This window comes from Apodemus sylvaticus, chromosome 12, assembly GCF_947179515.1.
Source record: "Apodemus sylvaticus chromosome 12, mApoSyl1.1, whole genome shotgun sequence".
Classification (NCBI taxonomy): domain Eukaryota; kingdom Metazoa; phylum Chordata; class Mammalia; order Rodentia; family Muridae; genus Apodemus; species Apodemus sylvaticus.
The window spans coordinates 50,812,816-50,838,859 of NC_067483.1; the positions used below are offsets into that span (position 1 = coordinate 50,812,816).

General features: G+C 35.6%; 1 protein-coding gene across 4 annotated transcripts in view; it reads left to right on the forward strand.

Moving 5' to 3' along the window:
* Uchl5 (ubiquitin C-terminal hydrolase L5) overlaps positions 1 to 12,376 on the forward strand; it is a 29,004-nt gene extending 16,628 nt beyond the window's left edge. Inside the window, exons 5-12 of one of the 4 annotated variants that reach the window (XR_007980588.1) lie at positions 31 to 92; positions 223 to 353; positions 2,411 to 2,474; positions 4,042 to 4,144; positions 5,397 to 5,510; positions 7,534 to 7,632; positions 8,329 to 8,478; positions 12,123 to 12,376. Coding sequence is in view for 3 of the 4 variants with exons in the window: in XM_052201287.1 (XP_052057247.1) it covers positions 31 to 92; positions 223 to 353; positions 2,411 to 2,474; positions 4,042 to 4,144; positions 5,397 to 5,510; positions 7,534 to 7,632; positions 12,123 to 12,167 (618 nt within the window). In the remaining variant the exon portion in view is untranslated. Of the gene's footprint in view, positions 1 to 30; positions 93 to 222; positions 354 to 2,410; positions 2,475 to 4,041; positions 4,145 to 5,396; positions 5,511 to 7,533; positions 7,633 to 8,328; positions 8,480 to 12,122 lie in introns of those variants that run through there. The other 3 variants (XM_052201287.1, XM_052201288.1, XM_052201290.1) reach the window with 3 other exon arrangements.
* Positions 12,377 to 26,044: the final 13,668 nt, after the last annotated feature.

Sequence of the window (26,044 nt, forward strand, 5' to 3'; positions counted from 1 at the left end):
CTAATAGGCTGCTTTTCAAAATTGTTTTAGATGAAGGGGTTGGCACTGAGTAACTCAGATGTGATTCGACAAGTGCACAACAGTTTTGCCAGGTAAGGAACTGTATGTGTGTGTCTCTGTCCATCTGCCTATCATCTTTCTGTTTCTGTCTGTCTTATTTTCTGTTGCTTGTTTTTGTTGTACTTGATTTTTCTTTGACCCTTACTCTTTTCTTTACTGTAGACAGCAGATGTTTGAATTTGATACAAAGACATCAGCCAAAGAAGAAGATGCTTTTCATTTTGTCAGTTATGTTCCAGTCAATGGAAGACTATATGAATTGGATGGATTAAGAGAAGGCCCAATTGATTTAGGTAATTTGTTTTCTGTTCTGGTATGTACTTTGGATAAGGAATGAAAAATTTTATATTCTCCTTTATGTTAACTGCAGGTCTGCTTAAATTTTGAGGATGAAAGCTACTTTGAGGTAGTATAATACGGTGTTGATTGCTTGATGAAATTAAATGATGTGATTATATAGCAAGGACTTACACTATTCATTTGGGGCCTGTGAGTTTTTAACACACAGCTCACATAATTTATTTTTAATTAAAATAAATAAATTTACTTATTTTGAGATAATGACTTTCTAAGTAAACTGGCCTTGAATTTGTGATCTTCTGCCTCAATCTCTCTCCTGCTGGGGTTACAGCAGGAGATTTCATCATGCTCAACTTTGCAGTGGAAAGCATTAGGGAAAGGGAAAGGTCTTAAGGGAGTTGGTCATGGAGTACCTGTGACAAGAATGCACAAGTGGGGAAATGAAGAGAGTCAGCCAGAGTGGGTAGGAGGCATAGGGTAGGGCAGCGTGGAAAGCACTTTTTATGATAACCTAAAAAAATTGCTTAACAGTTTGTGTCAGAGAGAGAGAGAGAGGGAGGGAGACAGAGCATACACATGTTTGACAGACACTGTGTGCACATACAGTCTCACAAATCTGTGGGAGGCAAGGGCTCTGTCACGGAACTGCACTCCAGCTCCTATGTCAGACAGACACCGTGTCCACATACAGTCTTACAAATCTGTGGGAGGCAAGGGCTCTGTCACGGAACTGCACTCCAGCTCCTCACAAAAGATTTATAATTCTTTTTTGTGACTTTATTACATTTCTTTTGTTGTATTAGACTGCAATCAGCAAACTTTTGCTTTATTTGAGTCTAATATATGCTTTTGGTTAAATTTTATACTTTTATACATAAAATAAGACCTAGAAATGTATCTCTGTGGTGACCTAGGCTTGTTAACCCATCAGTACAACCAATAAGTAGGTTTGCTTTGTTTATAATTTTGTAATTTTTGATCATTTCATGCATTTATAACTAATAATTATCTAGTGAAGGTTTGTATTTAAAAACATTTATTCCTTGTAAAATAATTTTTTGGAAGCTAGCTTTTCTTAGTTTGATAATTAATTTGAACTCTTATATCTTCTGTTGACCAGCAATTATAATTATTAAATACAAACAAAGTAGTGAACAATACAGAATAACCACACTTATTGTATAGCTGTTACAGGACTTCTGGGAAGAAGAGGATTACAGCATTTTGGCTAACTGACCTTGCATTTTAAATGGTTTCAATTTTTTAAAATTTTTCCTAACATATAGTAGTAGTAAAGAGTAGTTTTTAATCCATTATGACCTTTCCATACATGCATATGATGTATTTTGATCTTTTTCACTTTATTACTCTTTAGCAATTTTTTATTTTATAATTTTGAAGTGTCAGAAAGGATCGAATCTTTACTTTATTACTACGTGTGGATCGGTTTCTTTTTTTATTTTCCTAACTTTTAGTTTTGTCATCTCTTAGAGGATAACTTAAAATATTTGCTTAAAGAATTATTGTGTCAGGAGAGGAGGAGGGAGGGAGACCTAGTGAGTGAGGGAAAGAGAGAGACTAAGAGAATGAACATACCCAGGACTACAGTGTGTTAGGCAAGCACTCTATCACTGAGTGTATTTATCTTTATCTCGTGATTGTACATTTAAGTAAGCTAATTTCCTAATTCATTCTCAAATATTTTAGTGTCTATTAACATGGTTGCATGATAGCATGACATGATGTTAAACAATAGTATGACAATACAAATGATAATATATTCTTGTATCAAAAAGTAAGAATTGAAACATAACATAATTACACTAAAAAGAACACTCAAGACATATGGTGTCTCACACCTAAAATTCAAGCTTTGCCAAGGCTGCATCAGTATTGCTTGTCCTTAGATATAGTAGGCTACATCCTGATTTACCTGTAAAACATTTGTGTAAGTCCTCAATTTACTTAAGTATTGTTGATTAAAACTTTGAGAGAATGTTAGTTAATACTGCCTTTTCTTGTATTTTAACTCTGTAACATTTACTTCTAGGTGCGTGCAATCAAGATGACTGGATCACTGCAGTGCGGCCAGTGATAGAGAAAAGGATTCAAAAGTAATGCTCCACTAATACCATTCATATGAATCTGGCTTCTAAGGGGTTTTGTTTGTTTGTTTATTTGCTTTCTGTTTTAATTAAAAAAATGTTTTGATTTTTTTAATGTTCTATGTTAAACATCTGACCTACTCTTCATTGAATTAATGTATTGAGAGAATGTATTTTAGAAATTTTATTTAACGATATGAGAAATGCATTGATATTCATTAAGTGGGGCTTTTTGTTTGTTTTGTTTCATTTTATTTTTTGGCAGTGCAGGACTTTGAATCTAGCCTCAGGTATGCTAGGCAATGATCTACCTCTGAACTACAGTGCCAGCCCTAAGTGAGAAGCTGACTATTGCTAAATAGTTGTACAGGTAGTTTTGCACTGTTGTTTTGGTTTTGAGGATTTTCAAGATGAAGTGATTTTGAAATAATTATATAAACATGTTCAGTTATAGGAAATGATGGGTTATGTGTGCTGTTTACCTTGTAATCTTAAAAAGGTACACTATAATATCATAGGTAGATAGACCCAGCAAAATAACATCTCACCTTAGGATTCTTCAGACTTACAGTGAATTTCCTCCCTTGACACCCATTTTTTCTTTCTCCTTTTAATGTATTATTTCCACAAAGTTCAGATATACTTGATAGGATTAGGAACATAGAACTTCTTCAATTTAAAAAAGGTATAGAAAATTTTTTAACATTTTTACATAATTTAAAGCATATTTGACTATGTTCTTTTTGATAATTAGAATTATAAGATACTTTTGAAGTATCATGTAGGTTTGAACTAATACAAATATAGGCTTATGTTTCATAGTATGTTATTGTCTAGATTAAGTCTCCTTATGGGGCTGGAGAGATGGCTCAGTGGTTAAGAGCACTGACTGCTCTTCCAGAGGTCCTGAGTTCAATTCCCAGCAACCACATGGTGGCTCAAAGCCCTCTGTAATGGGATCCGATGCCCTCTTCTGGTGTGTCTGAAGACAGCTACAGTGTACTCACATCTATAAAATAAATAAATTTTAAAAAGAAAGTCTCCTTATGTATTATAGGTAATTTCAAAATTAAGGCGGTTCATACTGTTATGAGGGATTTTTGGTAGGGTAGTAATTTTTCTACTTGATATAATTATACATTAAAATTAATATTTTATATTTACTTGTGAGTTATAAAGTTTAAAATGCATATGCCCACAGTAGAAGCTACATCATGACTCAGAAAATATGTTTAGTATCATCAGTCAAATCTAACAAATGTAAAGTCTTGGTTTAATTCTTTTTCTCTGAGAACTTAAGTAATAATTGTCCTATTTCTGTGATGAAAATATGTTATTTCTAATGTCTTAAATAAAATTCATAGTAGTATGGAACATTTAAACTATTTGCAATTGATGAAATTTAGATAAAATTTACTACATTATACTCTTTCATATACAAAACCTTATTAAAATGTCAGTTTTTATTATTAGCCTACTAATAATTTCACTTATTCCATTATGTAGTAATTACAATGAATTATCTTAATACTAATGGTTTTATAATTTTTATTACATTTTTAATACCTTTTTGCAGGTATAGTGAAGGAGAAATTCGATTTAATTTAATGGCCATTGTATCTGACAGAAAAATGATATATGAACAGAAGATAGCAGAGTTACAAAGACAACTTGCAGAGGTTTGTGGACACACACACCCTTGGTTGTGTATACGGGGTGGGATAACTGTCAGGAGTAGGTATGTGTGGAAACTGGAGGAGGATATCTAGTATCTTCTATCACACACTGATTTCTTTGTTTGTTTGTTTTGGAGGGACGGTCTGTAACTAAGCTTGGAACTAGGCTAGTGGCCAGCAAGTGCCAGCAATTTTCCTGTCTGATTTCTACAGCACCAGTGTTATAGGCATGTGTGCAGCCATTCCTGGCTTTTTCTGGGGTATCTGAACTCTAGTCATCATGCTGGAACAGGAAATACTCTTGACAGTTGAGCCTTCTTTGCATTCCTTTTGGCCTTTGAGTATAAAATTTTTGCATAGGTACTGTATTCTCTCAGGAGAAAAATTACTTTGATTTTCCTATTTACAATAGATTTAATTAAGGGGAAATATTCTGAATTTATGTTACTTAGTTTTATACTTTACAATTGATATTTTTCTTGGTTTCTTAATAAAGCATGAATATATAGTGTTTACTATAAAATATTCTCATGAGAATTAAATTTGCATATCACTTAAAGAGTAACATAGGTGCTAAATGTTAGTAATGAATGATTTTAGCCATTTTCTCTTACAATTAATCAAAAGTGTATTTTTTGTAGGAATTAATTTGGTATATATAAATGTATATAAAATCCTTACCAATCTTTTTTTTTTTTAAAGATTTATTTATTTATTATATGTAAGTACACTGTAGCTGTCTTCAGACACCAGAAGAGGGTGTCAGATCTCTTTACAGATGGTTGTGAGCCACCATGTGGGTGCTGGGATTTGAACTCATGACCTTCGGAAGAGCAGTCGGTGCTCTTACCCACTGAGCCATCTCTCCAGCCCCAATCCTTACCAATCTTAATGATTATCTTTTCAATGCTATAAATGTGGTTGGAAAGAGAGCTAATGGTAGAGAAATTTTTTTGAAAAGTCCTTTGATCATATCTTAGAGATAGTTTAAGTAAATTATTTATTTTAATAAAATTAAATTATTTTGTAATTTAATAGATTGTAGTAATATATTACGTTATACTATTAGTAGTAGGTGAAAGTCAAGTATTCTAGATCAGAAATATGGGAGGTATATTTAAGGATTTTACCCATTAATTTTTATCTTATTGGGCTATATTATGTTGAAATCTGAAAATAATTATATGAGTCATTTAAATGTTGGCAGGACTTAAGCCACAGTCTTTAGGGTACTGTTTCTTTTTTTTTCCCTAAGGAGGAACCCATGGATACAGATCAGGGTAGTACTGTGTTAAGTGCTCTTCAGTCAGAAGTTGCCAGAAACCAGATGCTTATTGAAGAAGAGGTACAAAAGTTAAAGAGATATAAGGTATGGTTTTTAAAAATAGGCTATAATGTTTTAGTAGTTTTAGTATAATGTTTAGATGAAAGTATGTTGGCTCGTCGATTTCTTTCCTTCCTGTCATTGGTGAGTTTTCAGAATAATGCATTGATTATCAGGCAGTTGACACAAGTTTCACTTTTTAAATGCTGCTATGAACAGACTTTTTCCCTGTTAGATGTCTCACTATACCTACTATTCTTCCTGATGTCCAGGGTGTCCTGCCCGTGACTATTGGGAACAACCAGGCTTCTGTCTGTAGGCTTTGACAGCTGCTGTGCCGTGTAGTGTGATGACTCTTTTTGTGTAGTGCCTGATCAAGACTTGCAGTCATTTTTGCAAAGTTCTGAGTTTCTCTAGTAGAAAATGAATGAATGAATGAATGAATGAATGAATTATGGTTTGTTTTTTGTTTGTTTTGTTTTGTTTGTTTTTGAGACAGTCTCAAGTGTAGCCCTGGCTGTGCAGCCATGCCTGACCTGTAATGGTCTGTGTATAAAGGACAATAGCCTGGAACCTGTGGGAAACCTCCTGCTGGGCATACTGATACATGCCACTGCAAACTAGCTGAAAACTGTTGAAAGAACTCTAGGTGCTTACCTGGATGCTTGTTGTAGGCCTTTTGCCTACAACATTTTTGTTTCTAGTGCTAGATGAATTCATATAATATTTCTTAGTCTTAAAAAGGCTTTCTAATTCAAGCAGAAATTACATTAATATGGACATTTTGGTCCCTCTGAACATTACTCATTTGCTTCATGAATAATAATAATACTTAAAAATTTTAAATTATTTTCTTGAGTTAGTAACAAAATAATGAATATCATCTTATCTGTCAGTCTGTCTGCCTCTCTCTCTCTCTCTACCTATCTACCTACCTACCTACCTACCTACCTACCTATAGCACTACTATTAACAGATGAAGTTTTTGTATAGTCTCCTTTATTCGTTAGTATATATTCTATCTTAAGTGTATAACCAAATCGCTGTGCCTTAAAATTGCTTGAATTTTGTTTCCTGATTTTTCTTTTAAAATTCTAAGGCTTTTAAGAATCCTTATTTAATTTTCTTTAGTTATAACAAAGTTATGTAACTGACTTCTGCTGACTTCCTTTACTCACAGTCTGTTCAGTAAGCTGAGAATGGAAGGAGGACTTAGATATTGGATGCCTAATGGTTATGTACCTTGGGGTATCTGTCATACGGAGAGAGTAGTACAAGATTCCTTTTTCATGTGAAGCTCAAGGCAAGGACTGTGTTTTTATCAGGGAAGATGTGGTCAGGCTTTTAGGAGTAATTTAAAAGCAGAAAAAGAAAGGGCCAAGTTTTTGGCAACAGGGAAGTATGAGATGATAGTTTGAATCAATATTTTCCTTGTCACATAATACTAATACGGTGCACAAACTACCTATGACTTAATTGTAAGAATCATAACCTACTTTAAAAGAAATTATAGATTCAAATTGATTTGAGGAAATGTTGAAGTGACTTATAAATGATAGAAGCTTTAACTATGGAAAGAAGCAGTCATCTACTAAATGGAATGTATAACTCAGTGAAACGTTAGAAGCACAGAATTTGGAAGACTGTTTACTAGCACAGATTTACCTCTACCATCTATCCTGATTTAAAAAAAAGTCCTCAAGAAAATGTGTTAAACTTCAAAAACTCAAGCTGGTCTCATTAGTCTTGGCTTCAGGAATTGTGTAGTTACAGTAGTAGGCATGTAGACCTTGGTGAGCCTGTTTTCACAGCTTATGTTTTTATAAATATCCTTGGTATAAGTTGCTGCTTTTCCTACAAAAATAGATTGCCTAGAAAGAACTTTAAAAACCGATTTGCTAAGCCAAGGGAAAAAAGTTGTACCTAGGAAATGCTTGCCACTTGTTTTGTTTTACATTATTTATTATCAGGACAGATTAAATCTTATTTCTAATACTGTTATGAGAATGAAGGATTTTAAGTTGGATGCAAAAAGATAATACAATCATAAAATGTGTTTTATTTTCAGATTGAAAATATCAGAAGGAAGCATAACTACCTGCCTTTCATTATGGAATTGTTAAAGACCTTAGCAGAACACCAGCAGTTAATTCCACTTGTGGAAAAGGTAAGTGTTTTATTGGTGACTACTCAAGCTAGATTAGGTTCTCCTCCAGTACATTGTTTTGAGCATGAATGGAGATAAAGTTTCTGGGGCTTTTGTAGATTTATTCTTTTGCCTAGTGTTTTGCATTTTGTAGTTATTTTTTGCTTAGGGTTTTATATTTTGTAGTTTTATTCTTTTGCCTGGTGTTTTGCATTCTAAGAGAAGTAGCCTAGCCTGGTACGTTAAAACAAAAGCAGGTGTTGCCCCACTACTTTATCATGATGTCCATAATTCTTAATGTTTAGAACATAGGTTGTTTTGTATTAAAACACTATTCCTTTCTTTAAACAAAAACAAATTTTTGGTGTTAATAACTGAAATAATAGGTTTTTTTCCTTAGGTAATTTTGTAAAATTTTGCATTGATAACAGGATTTAGAACTAGAATGGACATTGATGGGGATAAAAGAATAGTTTGGCTAGCAAATAGGTTTCTTATTCCTAAACTAGAATCCTTCCCACTGAGGGATAACTAACAAATAAGTGGAAAATTCTGATTCTAAGATTTATTCTTCAGTGTTAAGCACTTAATAAAATATTCAAGGAATAAATGAATTATGGGTAAATTGTTTATACGTTTATATTGTAAATCAGCATTTCTGAAAATGACCATCTCTGGATGCTCTTTAAATTACATGTTACCTGGCCCCCTCCCCAGATATTCTCATGTAGGGGAAGGAATCTTTAATAAGTTTCCCAAGTGATTCTAATGCAACTGATCTGTGTACCACATTTTGAGAAACACTTTGAGAAGACACTACTAGGCAAATAAAAATTTGGACCATTAATTTAAAGACAAGAATACATGGTAGGTATATTTTTCTTATTGATTTTAAAGTGTACAAAGCAAACATACATTTTGTCCCAGATATTTCATACTATAAATATAATACTGAGATTTGAATTAATAGTATATTTGTGTTTACCTTATTACCTGAAACATATCACTCACTTTTTAGCATTAAATTTAAACTTATTGTAGAAGACTGTTAACTCTCTTGTTCATGCTCCTTGGGGTATTCTAAGATGGGAATCTGATTTTCAATCTTTTATTAACAATTAGGACCGTGTGACCCTCGAATTGACATCAGGATATCTTGATGGTATTCTTTGAAACACCATGAACTATTTCTGTTTTAAAAATACTGAATAGTGATGGGTGTGGTGGTGCATACCTTTAATTCTAGTACTTGAAGGTGAGGCGAGTGGATTCAGAATTCAAGTCATCCTGAACAAAATTTTTGATTGAAAACCTATGGACAAATTATCACTTTAACACAAATTGTTCTTTAAAATTAGTTTTAAAATATAGCATTTTTGTGTAGAGTAGGAAAAAATTTAGTGTGTGGGTTTTTTTTTTTTTGTTTGTTTTTTTAAATTGTCCATGACCATGATGATGATGGTTTTGGGAGCTTAGAGTAAACCTTTGCAAAGACTGTTTTAGACACAAGGTGGCAGTATATGAATATGTAATGTTAGTGTAACACCAGCTCTGTTGAGTTTTCTGTTTGCAGATTTTTTAAGGAAGGTAGTTATTGACTGTCTAGGCTACCTATTTTTTAGAAGTTTTTAATCTGTAATACTATACAAGCGATGTGTATTTTATTCTTTCTATCTGTACAGTGCTAACGTCAAGGTTTTGAGGGTATTTGGATTCAACATTTGATTGAAATGTTTTAAATTGTTCCTCTCATTTGTCTAGCTGCAATTATGTTCTATGCATTTTGTTATGATATAAATTTACTCAACCAACTTGTGGCATGGTTTGGCAAAGAATCAAACAATTATAGCCTCCTGCATAGCATCTTGAGATTAGTAGCTGCACAAAGTCATGTGAAAAATTTTGGACAAACATAGTAATTTCTAAATAATTTTCTTAGCAAATATATCTTCGTCATCCTTTTGTGGAAAAAAAAAACTAAAATTTTACTATACCACTTTGGAACTCTTTGCTAATTAACAAAGCAAATTGAAAAGCAGGTAAAATAGATTATATTTTAAAACTATATACAATAAAAAGCTATCATGGAATTTGTTCATTGTAATTCTTTCAAGAACAATTATATATAGAATCTAGACATGGATTCGGATTTGGTATATATGGAATTTAGTTTGTTGGTTGCTCCCACAGCCCTCCTTTAAGGAAATTGGCTATTACAGTATGACAGGGGGCAGGAGGAACCACACAGAAAAGATGTGCCACTCAGTGGTGCTCGATGCCAGGGCTATCTGAAGCTGGACTTTGGCCGATGCAGCTGTCTGTATAGCCAACAGTGAAAGTAGTTAGGGCAAAAAAAATTATTTTATTGAATAAAAAGCAAAAGAGAACTAATTTTCCCTTGGTCTTGTGACTCTAATGACATAGAGTAAAATTTCAAGGTTTTGTTATATGAGAATTGTATACATTGCTCAGGAGGTAACCTAAAAATAGTTGTAAATCTTATTGTGCCATATACCAATTCTGTTCTCTGAAACAAAATTAGCTAGATTAAGATTCCATTTGTGAGTCTTCTGTACTTATAATACTATAAGAAAAATTTTTTTCAGCATATGTATTTATATACACCTGTATGCATAATTCTACGTCACTGTCTATTTCTCCTTTTTAAACTTCTGTTACCTATTATGCAAAATCATGAATGTAGTTGATAAAGGGATCCAAATGAATTGAACTTTGACTTTGTTAGAGGTGGTGCTGCATGTCTGTAGTCTCAGCACTTAGGAAGCCTAGGTAGGAGGATTGTGAGCTGTAGAGCCATGTGTGGCTAGAAGGTAAAACTGTGTCTCTAAAATAAAGAATCCAGCCGGGCGTGGTGGCGCACGCCTGTAATCCCAGCACTCTGGGAGGCAGAGGCAGGTGGATTTCTGAGTTCCAGGTCAGCCTGGTCTACAGAGTGAGTTCCAGGACAACCAGAGCTACACAGAGAAACCCTGACTCAAAAAAAAAAAAAAAAAATTGTAAAATAAAGAATCCAAATTGGAAAAAAATGAAATTTTGTATAGGATAGGGTATACAAATTAATTCTAAATTATTCTACTGATTAAAAAATGTTTATAGGCAACTAGTCTTGCTACTTTTGTGTAGTAGTTAGACTTTAGATAACCTGTATTTTATATATACAGTTTTAATAATTTGCTTTTGATATTCTGTGGTTTGCTCCCCTCCCCTCTCTCTCAACTCAAGGGCTTTTCACAGGCTACCACTGAACTGGATGCAGCTATTTTTAGCCATTTTATCCAACTGGTCTTAAACTAGCCATTCTGTCTCAGCCTCCCATGTAGCTAGATTATAGGCCTGTGCCACCACATCCATTAAGTCCAATGCATAGCTCTCGGTTTTATCATACTGCTGCATAGTATCTGATATAGCAAAAAAGTTGAAATAGTTATAATTATCCTTTTTTTGGATTGTATAATATGGAATTCTCATTTATGGTTTGTTTTCAAAGACCAGCAGAATTGGTGTCACCTGAGAATTTGTTTTATTATTGAATCATCATCCTACATTTAAATAGGGACCCTAATTCACATACATATTAAAAAGCTGTGCTTGAGAACAAGTGTCTGACATCTGTTGAAACTTCACTCTAAGTTAACTGTGTGGTTTTGGTCAACTTTGGTAATGTCTGTGAGCCTTGGACTTTGATAATGTCTATGAGCTTTTTCATTTTTACTTTGGTTACTTTACTATCAAATAGAATTATTGCATTTAATATTGTAATTATGAGATTAAATGATATCATTTTAAAAGCATTTAGGTCTAATAAATTTACTGATACCACTGATATGTATATATGTATATATATATATATGTATTATTTTAGTGATATTTTATTAAGCTCATCAAAACTATGTTAAATTAATTTACTTCAATATAATGAAAGTATAAACAATTTATTAGGCTTAGTTTGAGTAAGAAATGGACAAATATGTATACTTTTAGAATTCCCCACCTCCCCTCCCCCCCGAAAAAGGGTTTTTCTGTATAGCCCTGACTGTCCTGGAATTCACTGTGTAGAATTTTTTATGATTGATTAGCTTTATAGAATGAGTATATTTTAGTTATTATATAATCAGTACATTTGATCTTCTGTAAACCAAAAATGATCATCTCTACCAAGGGTGAATAACCTTAGGATTCAACAAAAGCTGCAAGTCTCAAGTTACAAACTGCCATGCTCTCAGTGTCTCAGAACACACTCAGGTATCTCAGTATGTGTTCATTTGTTTATTCATTAATACCTTTCCTTTCTATGTTGCCAGGCCGGCTACTCTCGTACATCACAGTGCCCAGTAACTAGGACCACAGTCCCAACTCAGGCTCTAGTAGCGTGAATGATGCCTAAGCTTTAGCCCTTGCGATACCATTTTATTTTAGTATGACCTGAAACAATCTTTGAGGAGTTTAATTACTTTAATGTTTGAATTTAATTAATTATCTTTAATTTTTAGGCAAAAGAAAAACAGAATGCAAAGAAAGCTCAGGAAACTAAGTGAAGAGGATATTTGGACGTGTGTACACTGTGCTGCACTTAATTTCATGGATACCATTAAATAAAAGGAACTTTGAACAACATCCTAATTGACTCAGTGCACGTTTGGCATAGTACCAGTCTGTCTTGTCCTTTATGCATGGAGTTAAAACTCTTTCCCTACCTGCATCATGTGCATGTAGTGCATATTAAATAAAAGTGATGTAAAAAGTGCTGGCCAAATTCCATTATTTGATTCTGGATCTGAGAGTTCTTGGTACTCTAGAAATATAACTATAGTAATCAACCTGGAAAATATGCAAATAATATGCTTTATCTGTAGTTGGTCTCATTAATACTTTTGTTAGCTTAATATATTCAATTTATAAATGTCAGATCTTACTTAAACTGGGTCATCTGTTTCTAATTGTGGCAAAAAATAATTAGTATTTTTTTGTCTTTGTGTGTATTGCAGATCTTTAAACTGAATTTTTTCTTTCACCAATATGATTTTTATCTTTCACTAATTTGATTTTTAAGGCCAGTCATTTGGAAAGACTGATATAATTTCTGATAAATCTGTAAAGAAGACAATAAATATCCCAATTATATTTTAGTAAACTTTCTTTAATTATTGGAATTATTTGTTTATATATTGTAGGATTATTCTAGAAATGTCTGGATAATTTTTTGCTTTGAAACAAGACTGGAGGTTAGAACACATAAATCTTGAGAGTTTTCTGACAACCTGTTTTTCATGATATTGTTCTGTGTATTCATTAATAATTAAGGGTTTAACAGTTTGTTACCTAATTCTTTTCAAAGTTAGCAGTGGGGATAGAGGATTTTCCCGTGCCCATTTGGACGTACATTCCAGATCCCAGTTTCTAGGATCTTTGTCGCTCAAAAGTTGCTTCTAACTTCTTTCCAAATTAAACTTGAAAGGAAAAAATTTTAAACTTATTATTAAAAAACTATTCATCCAAGCATATTTAAAAAAATTGATACATTACTTTTTTTGACACTTTTTGTAAAATAATGTAATTTATGAGGTAACTTATATACCATTTTCTAGCTTCTGCTTTGACCCAGATGTAACTTATTTAATTAGCATGCAAAGTGGTAGTTTATATTTTGGTATTTTCATACATAATTTGTTTTTGACCCTCCTTTTTGTTCATTCTTGTACTTTCTCATAAAACATATTTGATTGCAGGACTTCCTCAAAAGCAGTTCTGTCTTGTGGTCCACTTTCTAATTTCATGATTTGCTTTAATTTTTAAAGACTAAGATCCAGTAAGAGAGAAAACATGTGTCATGTGTCTGAGTTCTCCCACTTAATAATTTTTAGATCCATTCATTCTTCAGATTCTATACTACTGGGTTTTGTTTGTTTGTTTTGTTTTGTTTTGTTTATTGAGACAGGGTTTCTCTGTGTAACAGTCCTGGCTGTCCTGGAACTTTGTAGACCAGGCTGGCCTCAGATTCAGAGATCCTCCTGCCTCTGCTTACAGGGTGCTGGAATTAAAGGCATGTGCTACCACACCAGGCTCAGTACCACACTTTCATTATCCATCCAGTATAGATAGACATCTAGATCAATTCCATTTCCTTGCTATTATGAATAGAGCAGTAATAAACATGAATATGCAAGTATCTCTGGGATATAGAGTCCTTTGAGTAGATGTTCAGGAGTGATATAGCTGGTCATATGATAGTTATATTTTTACTTTTATTTTTACTTAATTGTGATTTTTTTTTTTTTTTTTCTTTTTCAGACAGGGTTTTTCTGGACCCTGGATGTCCTGGAACTTATTCTGTAGACCTGGCTGGTCTTGAACTTGGATCTGCCTGCCTCTGCCTTTAGTATGTTGGGATTAAAGGCACCACTACTGCCTGGCTTTCTAATTTTTGTTTTGTTTGGGGCTGATTTCCACCGTGGCTGCTCGTGGCTATCCTCCCAGTAGCAGCAGTCCACACACAGGCCAGTAGTGCTGTCCAGTGTGTTGGCCTTCGTTCTCTCCATGAGGCACTCTCCTTGGGGTGAGATGGAATCTTCAGAGTAGTTTGCATTTGCATTTCCCTGATGGCTAAAGATGTTGAGTACTTTTAAAAATATCTATTAGTCATTTTCATTTCTTTTAAAAAACACGGTTTGGTTCAATTACCCATTTATAAATTGATTTTCAAGAATTATTTTAAGGCATCAGATAGTGGTATTATTCAATGATTCAGAGCTAATAACAAAGTTTTGGATCAAAATTGAAAAAATATTTTCAAACAATTTAACACAGTCTTAGTTTTTTTGTGAGTAAGTGGACTTCACTCTTGTTAGAGTAGTAATTATGGAATGTTTCAAAGCTGTGATATTTAAAATAGTTTTCTGTGGTTTGTCTTAGGCTCATGTTGGTTTAACTTGTTTGAGCTTAATTTTTTTAATACATTTTTATTCTTTGAAAATTTTACACATGTATACAAAGCATTTTTCATCATATTTACCCCTCCACACTCCCTATTCCCTCCTAAATTGTCCCCTCCTTCCTTCCCTCCCTCCCTCTCTCCCTCCCTTCTCCTCTCTCCTCCCCTCTCTTTCTCTCTTTTTCCCTCCCTCTCCCCCTTCTTTTTTTTTTTTTTTTTAAATAACCCACTGAGGGCCTGAGGCATGAGACCGTCTAGTAGAGCCTGCCTGTGAGCACACCAAGAGTCACAGCCTTGGAGAAAATTGACTGTCCCATCTCCCAGCAGCCACAGAGTGCCAGTTCCTCTGCTAGGAGTGGGGCTCCTGTGCCTGTCCCTCATTCGTGCTGGATGTTACCAGGTTTGATCTTACCAGGTAACTACAGCCATCCTGTCAGAAGACACTCGCACAACAGTCTTCTCTGACCTTTGGCGCGTACAGTGTTCCTGTACCGTAATCCTTTGCATTCTCTTAGCACTGTGGGAGAAGCTACAGCGTAATGTCCCATTTATTGCAGAGTACTGTACTGTGCCTTTGTTTTATAACATTATTCAAGGTTTACTATAGAAAGTAGTAGCCACTAATCAAATGAATGAGTACAATACAAGAGAAAAACTAAAGTAGAATCATACTTACCTTGACTTTTGACAAAGGTGGCAAAGCAATCAAGGAAGGACTTTCAGCAGATGGATAGAACAACTAAATTTTCATATTAAAAAGAAAATGATCTCTAACCTCAATACATCTCCCAGAAATGAAATTGAGCTTAGTCATAGATCCACATGTAATAGCTAAAAAGCACAAAGGATTTTGTTTTTGTTTTTGCAAAATCATAGGTGAATATCTGATTTGGAAATAGTCACAGATTCTTAAGTCACAGCAATAACCATAAAAAGGATCCAAAATTAGAGTTTACTAAGAGTAATATTTTATCATTGAGGGATATAATTAAGAGGAATTGGTATCAAATGACATTTTAAATGTTTTATAAAATTATTACTAGACATAATATTGATCTAATTTTGCTAAAATGTAAGAATAGTCACAGTTTAATGATAATGTGTCTTTTTGATAATTGTGAATGTGGGGCACTTCATGGCTATTTCTGCTTGTGAATAAAGAAGTCCTTGTTTTGGTCCTACAGGTTTTTGGTTTGAAACTAAGGAATGGAGCTCATGGGTGGAGAAAATGAGCTGGACAGCAACCCGGAAATAGACACATGTTAGTTAGAAGGACATGGTTTTGGAAGGAGGCTTAAAGGAACTCAGTGAATTTTGCCTCTTTAAAAATGTCATTGAGCTCCCATTGATCACTTCTTGAGCTTAGAGTATAAGCTATTGGTGTTCTGTTCGGAAATTTTCCTCTGTGCCCATGTCCTCAAGGGTCTTCCCCAGTTTCTTTTCTATTAGTTTCAGTGTGTTTGGTTTTATGTGGAGGTCCTTGATCCACTTGGAGTGGAGTTTAGTACAAGGAGATAGGAATGGATCGATTCACATTCTTCTGCATGCTGACCTCCAGTTGAACCAGCACCATCCGTTGAAAAGGCTATCTTTTTTCCACTGGATGTTTTAAGCTCCTTTGTCGAAGATCAAGTGACCATAGGTGTGTGGGTTCATTTCTGGGTCTTCAATTCTATTCCATTGATCCACCTGCCTGTCACTGTACCAATACCATGAAGTTTTTATCACTATTGCTCTGTAGTATTGCTTAGGTCTGGGATACTGATTCCCCCAGAATTTCTTCTACTCTTAAGAATAGTTTTTGCTATCCTGGGTTTTTTGTTATTCCAGATGAATTTGAGAATTGCTCTTTCTAACTCTGTGAAGAACTGAGTTGGGATTTTGGTGGGGATTGTGTTGAATCTGTAGATTGCTTTTGGCAAGATGGTAATTTTTACTATATTAATCCTGCCAATACACGAGCATGGAAGATTTTTCCATTTTCTGAGGTCTTCTTCAATTTCCTTCTTCAGAGATCTGAAGTTCTTCTCATACAGATCTTTCACTTGTTTGGTTAGAGTCACACCAAGATACTTTATATTGTTTGTGGTTATTGTGAAGGTGTCTTTTCCCTAATTTCTTTCTTAACCTGCTTATCCTTTGAGTATAGGAAGGCTACTGATTTGCTTGAGTTAATTTTATAACCAGCCACTTTGCTGAAGTTTATCTGCTGTAAGAGTTCTCTGGTGGAGTTTTTTGGGTCACTTAAGTAGACTATCATATCATCTGCAAATAGTGATAATTTGACTTCTTCCTTTCCAATTTGTATCCCTTTGACCTCCTTATGTTGTCTAATTGCTCTAGCTAGAACTTCAAGTACTATATTGAAAAGATGTGGAGAGAGAGGGCAGCCTTGTCTAGTCCCTGATCTTAGTGGGATTGCTTCAGGTTTCTCTCCATTTAGTTTGATGTTTTATATTGCTGTATATATTGCTGTTTATAATGCTGTATATTGCTACTGGTTTGCTGTATATTGCTTTAACTATGTTTAGGTATGGGCTTGAATTCCTGTTCTTTTCAAGACTTTTAGCATGAAAAGATGCTGAATTTCGTCAAATGCTTTTTCAGCATCTAATGAAATGATCATGTGGTTTTTTTCTTTGAGTTTGTTTATCTGGTGGATTGCATTGATGGATTTCCGTGTATTGAACCATGGCTGTTCCTCAGAAAACTGGGCATGACATTTCCAGAGGACCCTGCTATACCTCTTCTGGGCATATACCCAGAGGATACCCCGGCATGCAATAAGGACAGACACATGCTCCACTATGTTCATAGCAGCCTCATTTATAATAGCCAGAAGCTGGAAAGAACCCAGTGTCCCTCAATGGAGGAATGGATACAGAAAGTGCCGTATATTTACACAATGGAATACTGCTTAGCTATTAAAAACAATGAATTCATGACATTTTTAGACAAATGGTTGGAACTGGAAAATATCATAAGTGAGGTAACCCAATCACAAAAGAATACACATGGAATGCAATCACTGATAAGTGGATATTAAGTAGCCCAGAAGCTCTGAATTTTCAAGACACAATTAGCATATCAAATGATTCCCCTGAAGAAGGAAGGAGAGGGCCCTGGCTTGATCCAGCAGCATTGTAGGGGAGTACCAGGACAGAGAAATGGGAGGGGGGTGTTTGGGGAATGGGTGGAGAGAAGAGGGCTTATGGGACATATGGGGAGGGGGGAACCAGGAAAGGGAAAAGCATTTGGAATGTAAACAAAGAATATAGAAAATAAAAAAAGATGTCATTGAGCCACTGGGTAGAGAAAAGCACCTGACACTGTTTTACTGTAGTCAGTTCTAAGGGATGCACTTCTACAGTAAACAGCAAGCTTTCCAACAGCTGCAGCCCTGCCTCCTCACCTCACACTTCGCTCCCAAGATAGCTAGCTGCCCTTCATCTGGCAGCACAGCAGCTGGACTGCGCCACTGGAGTAGATGGAAGTTTGGTTGCTGAATTATCGGGCACATTACACATAGGGGTGTAACATAATGAATTATGGTGCTGCATTTAGATTAGTACCTTCAGTCTTAATCGCCTATACCATTTCAAAATACATTTAGACCTTACCCTTTTTTGGAGGACTTTTTTTCTTTGTTTGAAATGTTGAGGAGGATAAAGGTTTTTCTCTCAAAAGAAATATTAGAGAAAACATAAGTAAAAATAAAATTTATTACATTTAGTTTACCAACAGAGATAACTACAAGAATATTTTAGTATATTTAGTAATTCTTTTTTTCCTGTGTAAATATCTGTTTTTATACTAGTTTTGTATGCTTTCTCTGTATTGTATTAGAGAATTATACATACTACTTTGATAATTTATACTACTTTGAAGTTGATAATATACACTTTCTCATTTTTATATCTTTAATAACTTGTAGGACTCAAGCCATGCTAGCTGTTAAAGAGGGAACAAAGAATATTAATGAGAGTTTTGAAGCTACCATCCCTTCCTTGTAAATATATTGAGAGGTTTGGAGGAGTGGCCGCAAGTATATGTCTCCAGAATTGACTCGCAACAAAGCACAGTCGCCTCACAGGGGATATTTTCCTTCAACAATAATGATAGTATCTATCATTGGAGATATTGTCAGAACATGCTATTGTTATATTCTAAGAACAAGGAATCTGCTGTTATACAACTGGAATCTTTTTTTAAAGATTTATTTATTTTATGAATATAAATTATGAATTTATTTTATGAATATTTTATGTATATGAGTACATTGTAGCTATACAGATGGTGTGGACCATTATGTGGTTTCTGGGAATTGAACTCAAGACTTTAGATTGCTCTAGCCCAAAGATTTATAGTTATATGTAAGTACACTGTAGCTGTCTTCAGCCATACCAGGAGAGGACATCAGATCCCATTACAGATGGTTGTGAGCCACCATGTGGTTGCTGGGAATTGAACTCAGGACTTTTGGAAGAGCAATCAGTGCTCTTAACCCCTGAGCCATCTCACCAACCCCTGCAACTGGAATCTTAAAAAGGAAAAATGACCTCTTTCTACCCACACTACCTGAAAATAGCTGGGTAACGGGGCAGCTTCTGTTTTATTTTTGCCTTATACTTTTGCTTTTTCCTGATTATATTCTCAACTGTAATTTATTCAGCCTGTTAGGAATCATCTTTATACATTTTGGAAATACACAGAGGTAAACAAGATCATTGCTATTGTTGTAGGATAAATAAGTGTGAGACAGTATGTATCAAACAAGTGAAAGAAATGTATTTGAGAAGACAGCAGTGCATAATACTGTGAGTGAAGCATTTATAGATGGCCACGCAGAGGCCCTTGAATAAGTGGTCTTTTAAGCAGAAACAGAAGAGATTTTCTTCTCTCCAGTACTTAAGCAGCACTATGGAAATGAATTGTATATAGGCACAGTCTGTATACCTGTACATAGCCAGTTTGTTATAATTAAGATTTCTAATATGTAATTATGTTTGATAGTTAAAATGTATATGAAGGTTAATCTGGGTGTTTGTATCAAAATCAGCTAAGCAGAAAAGGGTGGGCTCTCTAGGCAATGCCTTTTATAATATATAATATAGTTCTTAAGCTATCTCTTCCCATTTGTGAGATAGACCTGTGGATCCCAGGATGGCCTTGAACTGACTTTGTAGTCAAGGCTGGCTTTGAACTCTTGATCTTAATACTTCTGTTTCCCAAGTGTGGGATTAGGGACACACACCACCATACCTGTCTCTGGCCCCTTGTAATAATAATAGGGGAATAGAAGGAAATCTGATGCAGGTGTAGTTTTTAAAAACGATTTGGCATTTGGGAGGCAGAAGCAAGTGGATTCCTGAATTCGAGGCCAGCCTGGTCTACAGAATGAGTTCCAGGAAAGCCAGTACACAGAAAAGCCCTGTTTTGAAAAACCAAAGCAATAATAATAATAATAATAATAAAATAATTTGAACTGTCGTTATTAGAGACAGAAATGAAATACTGAAAAAATGAAATTACTAGAAAAAATCTGACAGAATTACTTGAGAATAGAGAGAAAAACTTCCAAAGAAATAAAACAGAAATACTTAAAAATATAAAAGTAATTCTATACAGTAGCAAATGCCATAAAACCTAAGAACCTCATCAATGGAATTTTGCCACATTTTAATATATTGATTTGAGAAATAAAAAACCCACAGCAAATGAAGAGAAGAAAATATTTTAAAAATTGGCATTTGATAAGAGCAAGCAATTTGCAAGACAGTTCAATTGGTTGTTAACATGCTCAGTGTATCCCACTAGTTGTAGAGACACATTTAAAGAAATGCATTTCCTACCCGGTCGGTGGTGCACGCCTGTAATCCCAGAACTTGGGAGGCAGAGGCAGGTGGATTTCTGAGTTCAAGGCCAGCCTTGTCTACAAAGTGAGTTCCAGGACAGCCAGGGCTACACAGAGAAACCCTGTCTCGAAAAAAACCAAAAGGAAAAAAGAAAGAAAGAAATGCATTTCCTACCTTCTCTGCCTGCCTTCTCCCCACTTCACTGTCCCTCCTTTCCTCTTCATACTTGATCTTTTGTGACACTCTTGTTTCACTCCTGCACATACACCAGTCCCTCCTGTGTTAGAAGGGTCGTTGCTCTGTAGCCCAAGCCGGGCCTATGTGAAGATAAGTTAGAGACGGAATCGCACAGTGGAAGTACTCAAGAGAGAACTCTTTCAGTTTGTTAGATGCTTTCTAGGGGCCATTAATGGGTGACCTTGACCTAGTTACTAAGGAAGGTGGAGACTCCGTGGTAACCGTGTGAGCTCTGGGATCCAGCAGCTCCCTGTAATGATTAGAAGGTAACAAGATATCCAGGATGTGCTTTCTAGGTAGTGTCTCCTAGTAAGGTCACCAAGGACTGAGAGCTGACCTTTCAGCTTTTGATTTGAAAATACTTAGGACTTTGGATAGTTAATCAAATTCAATAAAACTCACAAGACATTAATGTATACATGAAAATGCAATTTATTAGTTTAGTTTACAATTGTAACTGCCAGCAGATTAAATATTCCTGCCATCTTGTCAATATGTTCTTACCCTGGGAGATCAATTTACCAATGAGACCAGATTAGGAGTGGAAGGCTAGGTGAATCTAGCCCAAAGGAAATGATTTGGCTTTTACAAATGCTGCCTGTGATAGCTCATTCCATGCTTTGTTATAGTAGACATTAACCAATGCTCCCCACCCCTGCTCTCCTATACATAACTTTATTCATTAAAGTGCCACTGTGACCTTCATTTACACATCCTAGAAGGAGGTGACTGTTTTTAAGCTTCCATAATTTCTACTTTCATGACTGACATTTCCCGGCTTTCTATGCCAGCAGGTTTTTCAAGTGATGTAATTTAAAAACATAACACATTTTTAAAAATTACTTTAACCTGGCATTTTTGGGTCATCAGGAGAGGCCTTGTTGAGCTAGTTTTTTCTTTTTCTTTTTTTCTTTTAAAACTATCTCTAGATCAGAGTACTAGTTCCTATAACCAGTGCAACTTCTGTGTGTAAGAAATTAGCCTTTTCAGTTGTAAATTGAGTTTATTGCATGGCTTTCCTGGAAAGATGTGAACAAATGTTATCAGTAATAGACAAATGACTCTGCTCAAGTCCAGCTTAGCAATCCAGCAAGATATATTTTGGTTGGGAAATTACAGGAGCCATAGGATAGCCATGACACTGAAAGGTTCACCACTCTCACAAAGTCATGAAAATTGTTCTTGGAGCTCCCTGAACAACATTCAAGCAGCTCTACCAGTCAATATATTCTCTCTGAGCAATTTGTGTTGATTATATAACCTCCAGGTGGGGGCCTTAGAAATGTTTTTTACATTTATTTTAAATTTTTGAGAGCTTATCAGTGAGTATTGTATTTACAATATTTCTACCCCCCTCCCCCCCCAGTTCCTTTTGTGCTCTAACCTCCCACAGTGGGCTGGGTCAGTCACCATCAATTAGCAATCAAACATGTTAGCAGACTATTCGAATCAAAACAATCTATTTAAAGGTGCCCTATGCTTCTGTGCCTTGTTTCCTCTTAGTTGAGTCTCAATGTGAGAGTAGAGACTTATAAAACTTGGAAAAAATTAGTTACTGGTTAGTTTTAATTGTCAACTTGCTACAACCTAAAACCACCTTGGAAGAGATCTTCAAATAAGGAATTATTTTAATTATTTTGAGGAATGGTTATATCTTTGGGAAATGGTTTTGATTGTTAATTGATATAAGAAGATCCAGCCTACTGTGGGTGGCATCATTCCCTAGGCTAGACCTTGATAGAATATAAGAATAAAGAAAGCTAGTGAGTGAGTAGGCAGGATTGTTTTTTCTCTCTCTCTCTCTGCTCTTAACTGTTGATATGATATAATCAGCTGTCTCAGTCTCCTGCCTTAATTTCCCCAAAATGATTTATGGTGACCTAGAACTGTAAGCCAAATAAGTGCTTCTTACACTCAGTTACTTTTTGCCAGGGTGTTTTTTTTTGTTTTTGTTTTTGTTTTTGCTTTTGCTTTTTTTTTTTTATCACAGTAACAGATATGAAATGAGGACAGTCACCTTTTTCAAGCGATTTTCTCTCTATTTGAGAATTTTTATTTTCTCTCTTTCAATAACAACACATGCTTACAAATGTAATTATTGTCTCGAAGTTATTTTTGTTCTGATTTTTTAACTTTCAAAATGATACAAAGAGGTTGGGCATGTAGCCCAGAGTTAAGAGAGTTTGTCTGGCATGCATGTGCCCCTAGCACCATTATAGATGCACAAAAGCATCATTGGTATAAACATGTTTCAAATGGTATACAGAAATTCCTACACAGAAATCTTCATCTCCTTTTGTCTCATTTTTTCTTTCTTTTCCTGTTTGTTTTCTTGTTTTCTTTACTTTTTATTGATTCATTGTGAATTTCACATCATGCACCCCAATCCCACTCATCTTCCTGTCACTTTATTTCTGCCTTCTGTCCTTGCAACTTCCCACCCCCCAAAAAAACAAACAAGCAAACAAAACAAAACAGAAAATCCAAACAACTTGCCTGGGACCTGTGGTATGTCACTGTGTGTCACACAGTGTACCCATTTGCCTAAACAACTTTACTTACAAATATTAGTATTGAATCATTGTCTAGTTCAGGGTTTCTACTACACTCTCAATACTGGATACTCACTAGGCTACATCTCAAGTTATCCTGTTGTTGACTTGTGTCATGGAGATCCTGCAGGTTGGGATCTATGGTACCAGTTCCTTCCTGTGCTCTAGCAGTTCATAGATATGAGCCAATGCAAAGCCCTGGATCTGGGCCTAGGTAGATGAGTTATTTAGCTTACTGCTTCTCCTGCACCTGCACCACCAGGGGGAGCTCTCCCAAGTGCAGCCAGCTCTGCAAAGCCCTTGGACATCCACATGGCCTCAGGTAGCAGGGACTTCCATATGGCCTTTAGTGATAGCGTAGGCCATGGATATTGGCCCAGACCTCTGTTTCTGCATGGCCTTGGAACCAGACATGGCTTTCAGAGTCAGTACAGGCTGGAATCTCACCATGGCCTTAGGTGACATGTCAGGCTACTCCTTAGGCTGTTCCTCATTACCCTCATGTCTCCAGTTCTACTTCTTTTCCCAGTGCACAAACCCTTCAGCTTCTCTTTCTCTCCCACCTCTCCATCACATACTTGTTCATAGTAGTGCCTGCTGTGGGCAGGTCACGGGGCAGCAGGCAGGCCTCTTCCACCTGCCCACCAGACAATTGCTTTTTTTTTCTCCTTGAGACAGGGTCTTATTTTGTAGCTCATACAGACCTGGGACTCACTGTATCATCTCAGGCTGGCTTTGAACTCCCAGCAATTCTCCTGCCTCTGACTCGCAGTTGCTGGGATCAGTACAGTCATGAATCACCATTCCAGGCTTTTACATATAACCTTAACAGTGTCTTTCAAAATGTTCTCACTAAAAAAATGAAAATCAAGTCCTTTCTGGATATGTCTTTAAATAAATGTAGCAACTCTAAGGCCTATTGTTAGAATTAATATTAGTTCTTTGAATTAATGTAGCATGTGAGAGTCAATAGATGCTAAGTAGAAGATGTCACAAGGCCATGCTCCTTACAGCAGAAAAGACATGAAGCTGTGCTGCAACAGCTTCTACTCATTCATGTCTCATTAATTTATTATTAATTAATTTATTATCTACTCTGAGTGATGATAGTGTTTCCTAAATTGCTTTTGGAGCTGGTGTGTGAAACCTGTGGATTGTAATACTCAGTAAAGTGTAACTTCTCCAGAGAGACTGCATCAGCATAAGTAGCTTTCCTGTGCGCGTGACAGACCAGTGTACAAGAGGCACTTAGCTTCACTAAGCACAAATAATGTTTCTGTAGTTTGACAAATGTTTATAAGATTCAGTTCCACTCAAAACACCATTTAGATCGAAGTTTTGTATCCACACTGTAAACATTACTATGAAGGATATTTTTTCTTCTTTTTTGAGTGTATGTTAACAGCTTATCTGATAGAGGAGGGGATGAAGGGAGAGAAGTGACAGGGACATTTCCTACATTTCAACTTGAACTCGATAGGCCTTAAGTAAAACTGTGTCTTCTAGGTTTTATTAACATTCGAGGCTAATGATGGGTGTCTCATTTAGAAAGGAGTCTAGAGAATCGTACGGCCCCAGGCAGCTTGGACAGGACCATAACCCAGAACGTAAGGCATCTATCTGTGTCAAGGAGGGCTGCTGATTGTGGCATACTGAAAACAGTGTGTTTCCTTCAACAAGGATAAATATTCCTCCTAACTCACCCCTGATCTAGTAAGGGACCTTTGTTCAGACTGACAGCAGTGGGACACCCATTTAAGATTATTCTTAGCCATGGCTGATGGCCACGAGAGGCTAAAACCCAAGCTCTATTCAGGTTTCCAAGGTTGTAAATGTAAGCTAAAATTTCTTTTTAAAAATTAGAGTCCTGACTAAACTGTGTGTCCATATGTAGAATGAATTTGCTCAGTTTCCACTGAGCAACTCTGGCTTAACTTAATCAAATATATTCATATATACGGGCATATTTTAAGCATCTGGAAGTTATTTTGAGAGAGAGGATTACTGTGCAACCCCAATAGGCCTCCAAGTTGTGACCTTCCTCACTCAGCTTCACAAATGCTGGGATTATAGGCTTTATAGGGTAGTGGTACCATCCTGGCTTCCTGTATATTTAAAGGATATTTGTGTTCTTCATCAGTGAACTGCCTATCATGTTCTTATCTTATTATTTTTCTCTATTAGCATGTTTGTAACTGCTTTGTAATAGTTTTATTTTTTTAAAGAAGTGTTGCGTTCTAAAGCAAGCTAAAGTCATATTTCTGATGCTTGCCACTACATGATCAATTCCAGAATAAAACTATAAACTTTTTGCCAGGCGGTGGTGGCACACACCTGTAATCCCAGCACTCTGGGAGGCAGAGGCAGGCGGATTTCTGAGTTGGAGGCCAGCCTGGTCTACAGAGTGAGTTCCAGTACAGCCAGGGCTATACAGAGAAACCCTGTCTCACAAAAACCAAATCCAAAACAACAACAACAACAACAAAAAGCCAAAAAAAAAAAAACCCAAAAAACTATAAACATTTTGTGCTCATGTGCACCTGTGTGGTGACAAACATCATGCTTCTTGCTCTACCACATTCTAATTCAGTTTTTGAGATAGGCTCTTTCATTAATGGGTTAGACTGGCTGGACAGTGAACTTATGGTCAGTATGAGTCTAATGGGAAATGTCTGGTGGTAGCTCTGGGCTAGTGTTCCCTGGATCAGTTCTTGTTTAATATATTGTAATTACCATGGACTTAGTTTCTGTCTGTATAGTGGTGCAAACAATATATACAATCTTTATGTTCATGCAGTTTGCTGTCTAATAAGCCAGATGATGCTTGGGAGACATGAAAT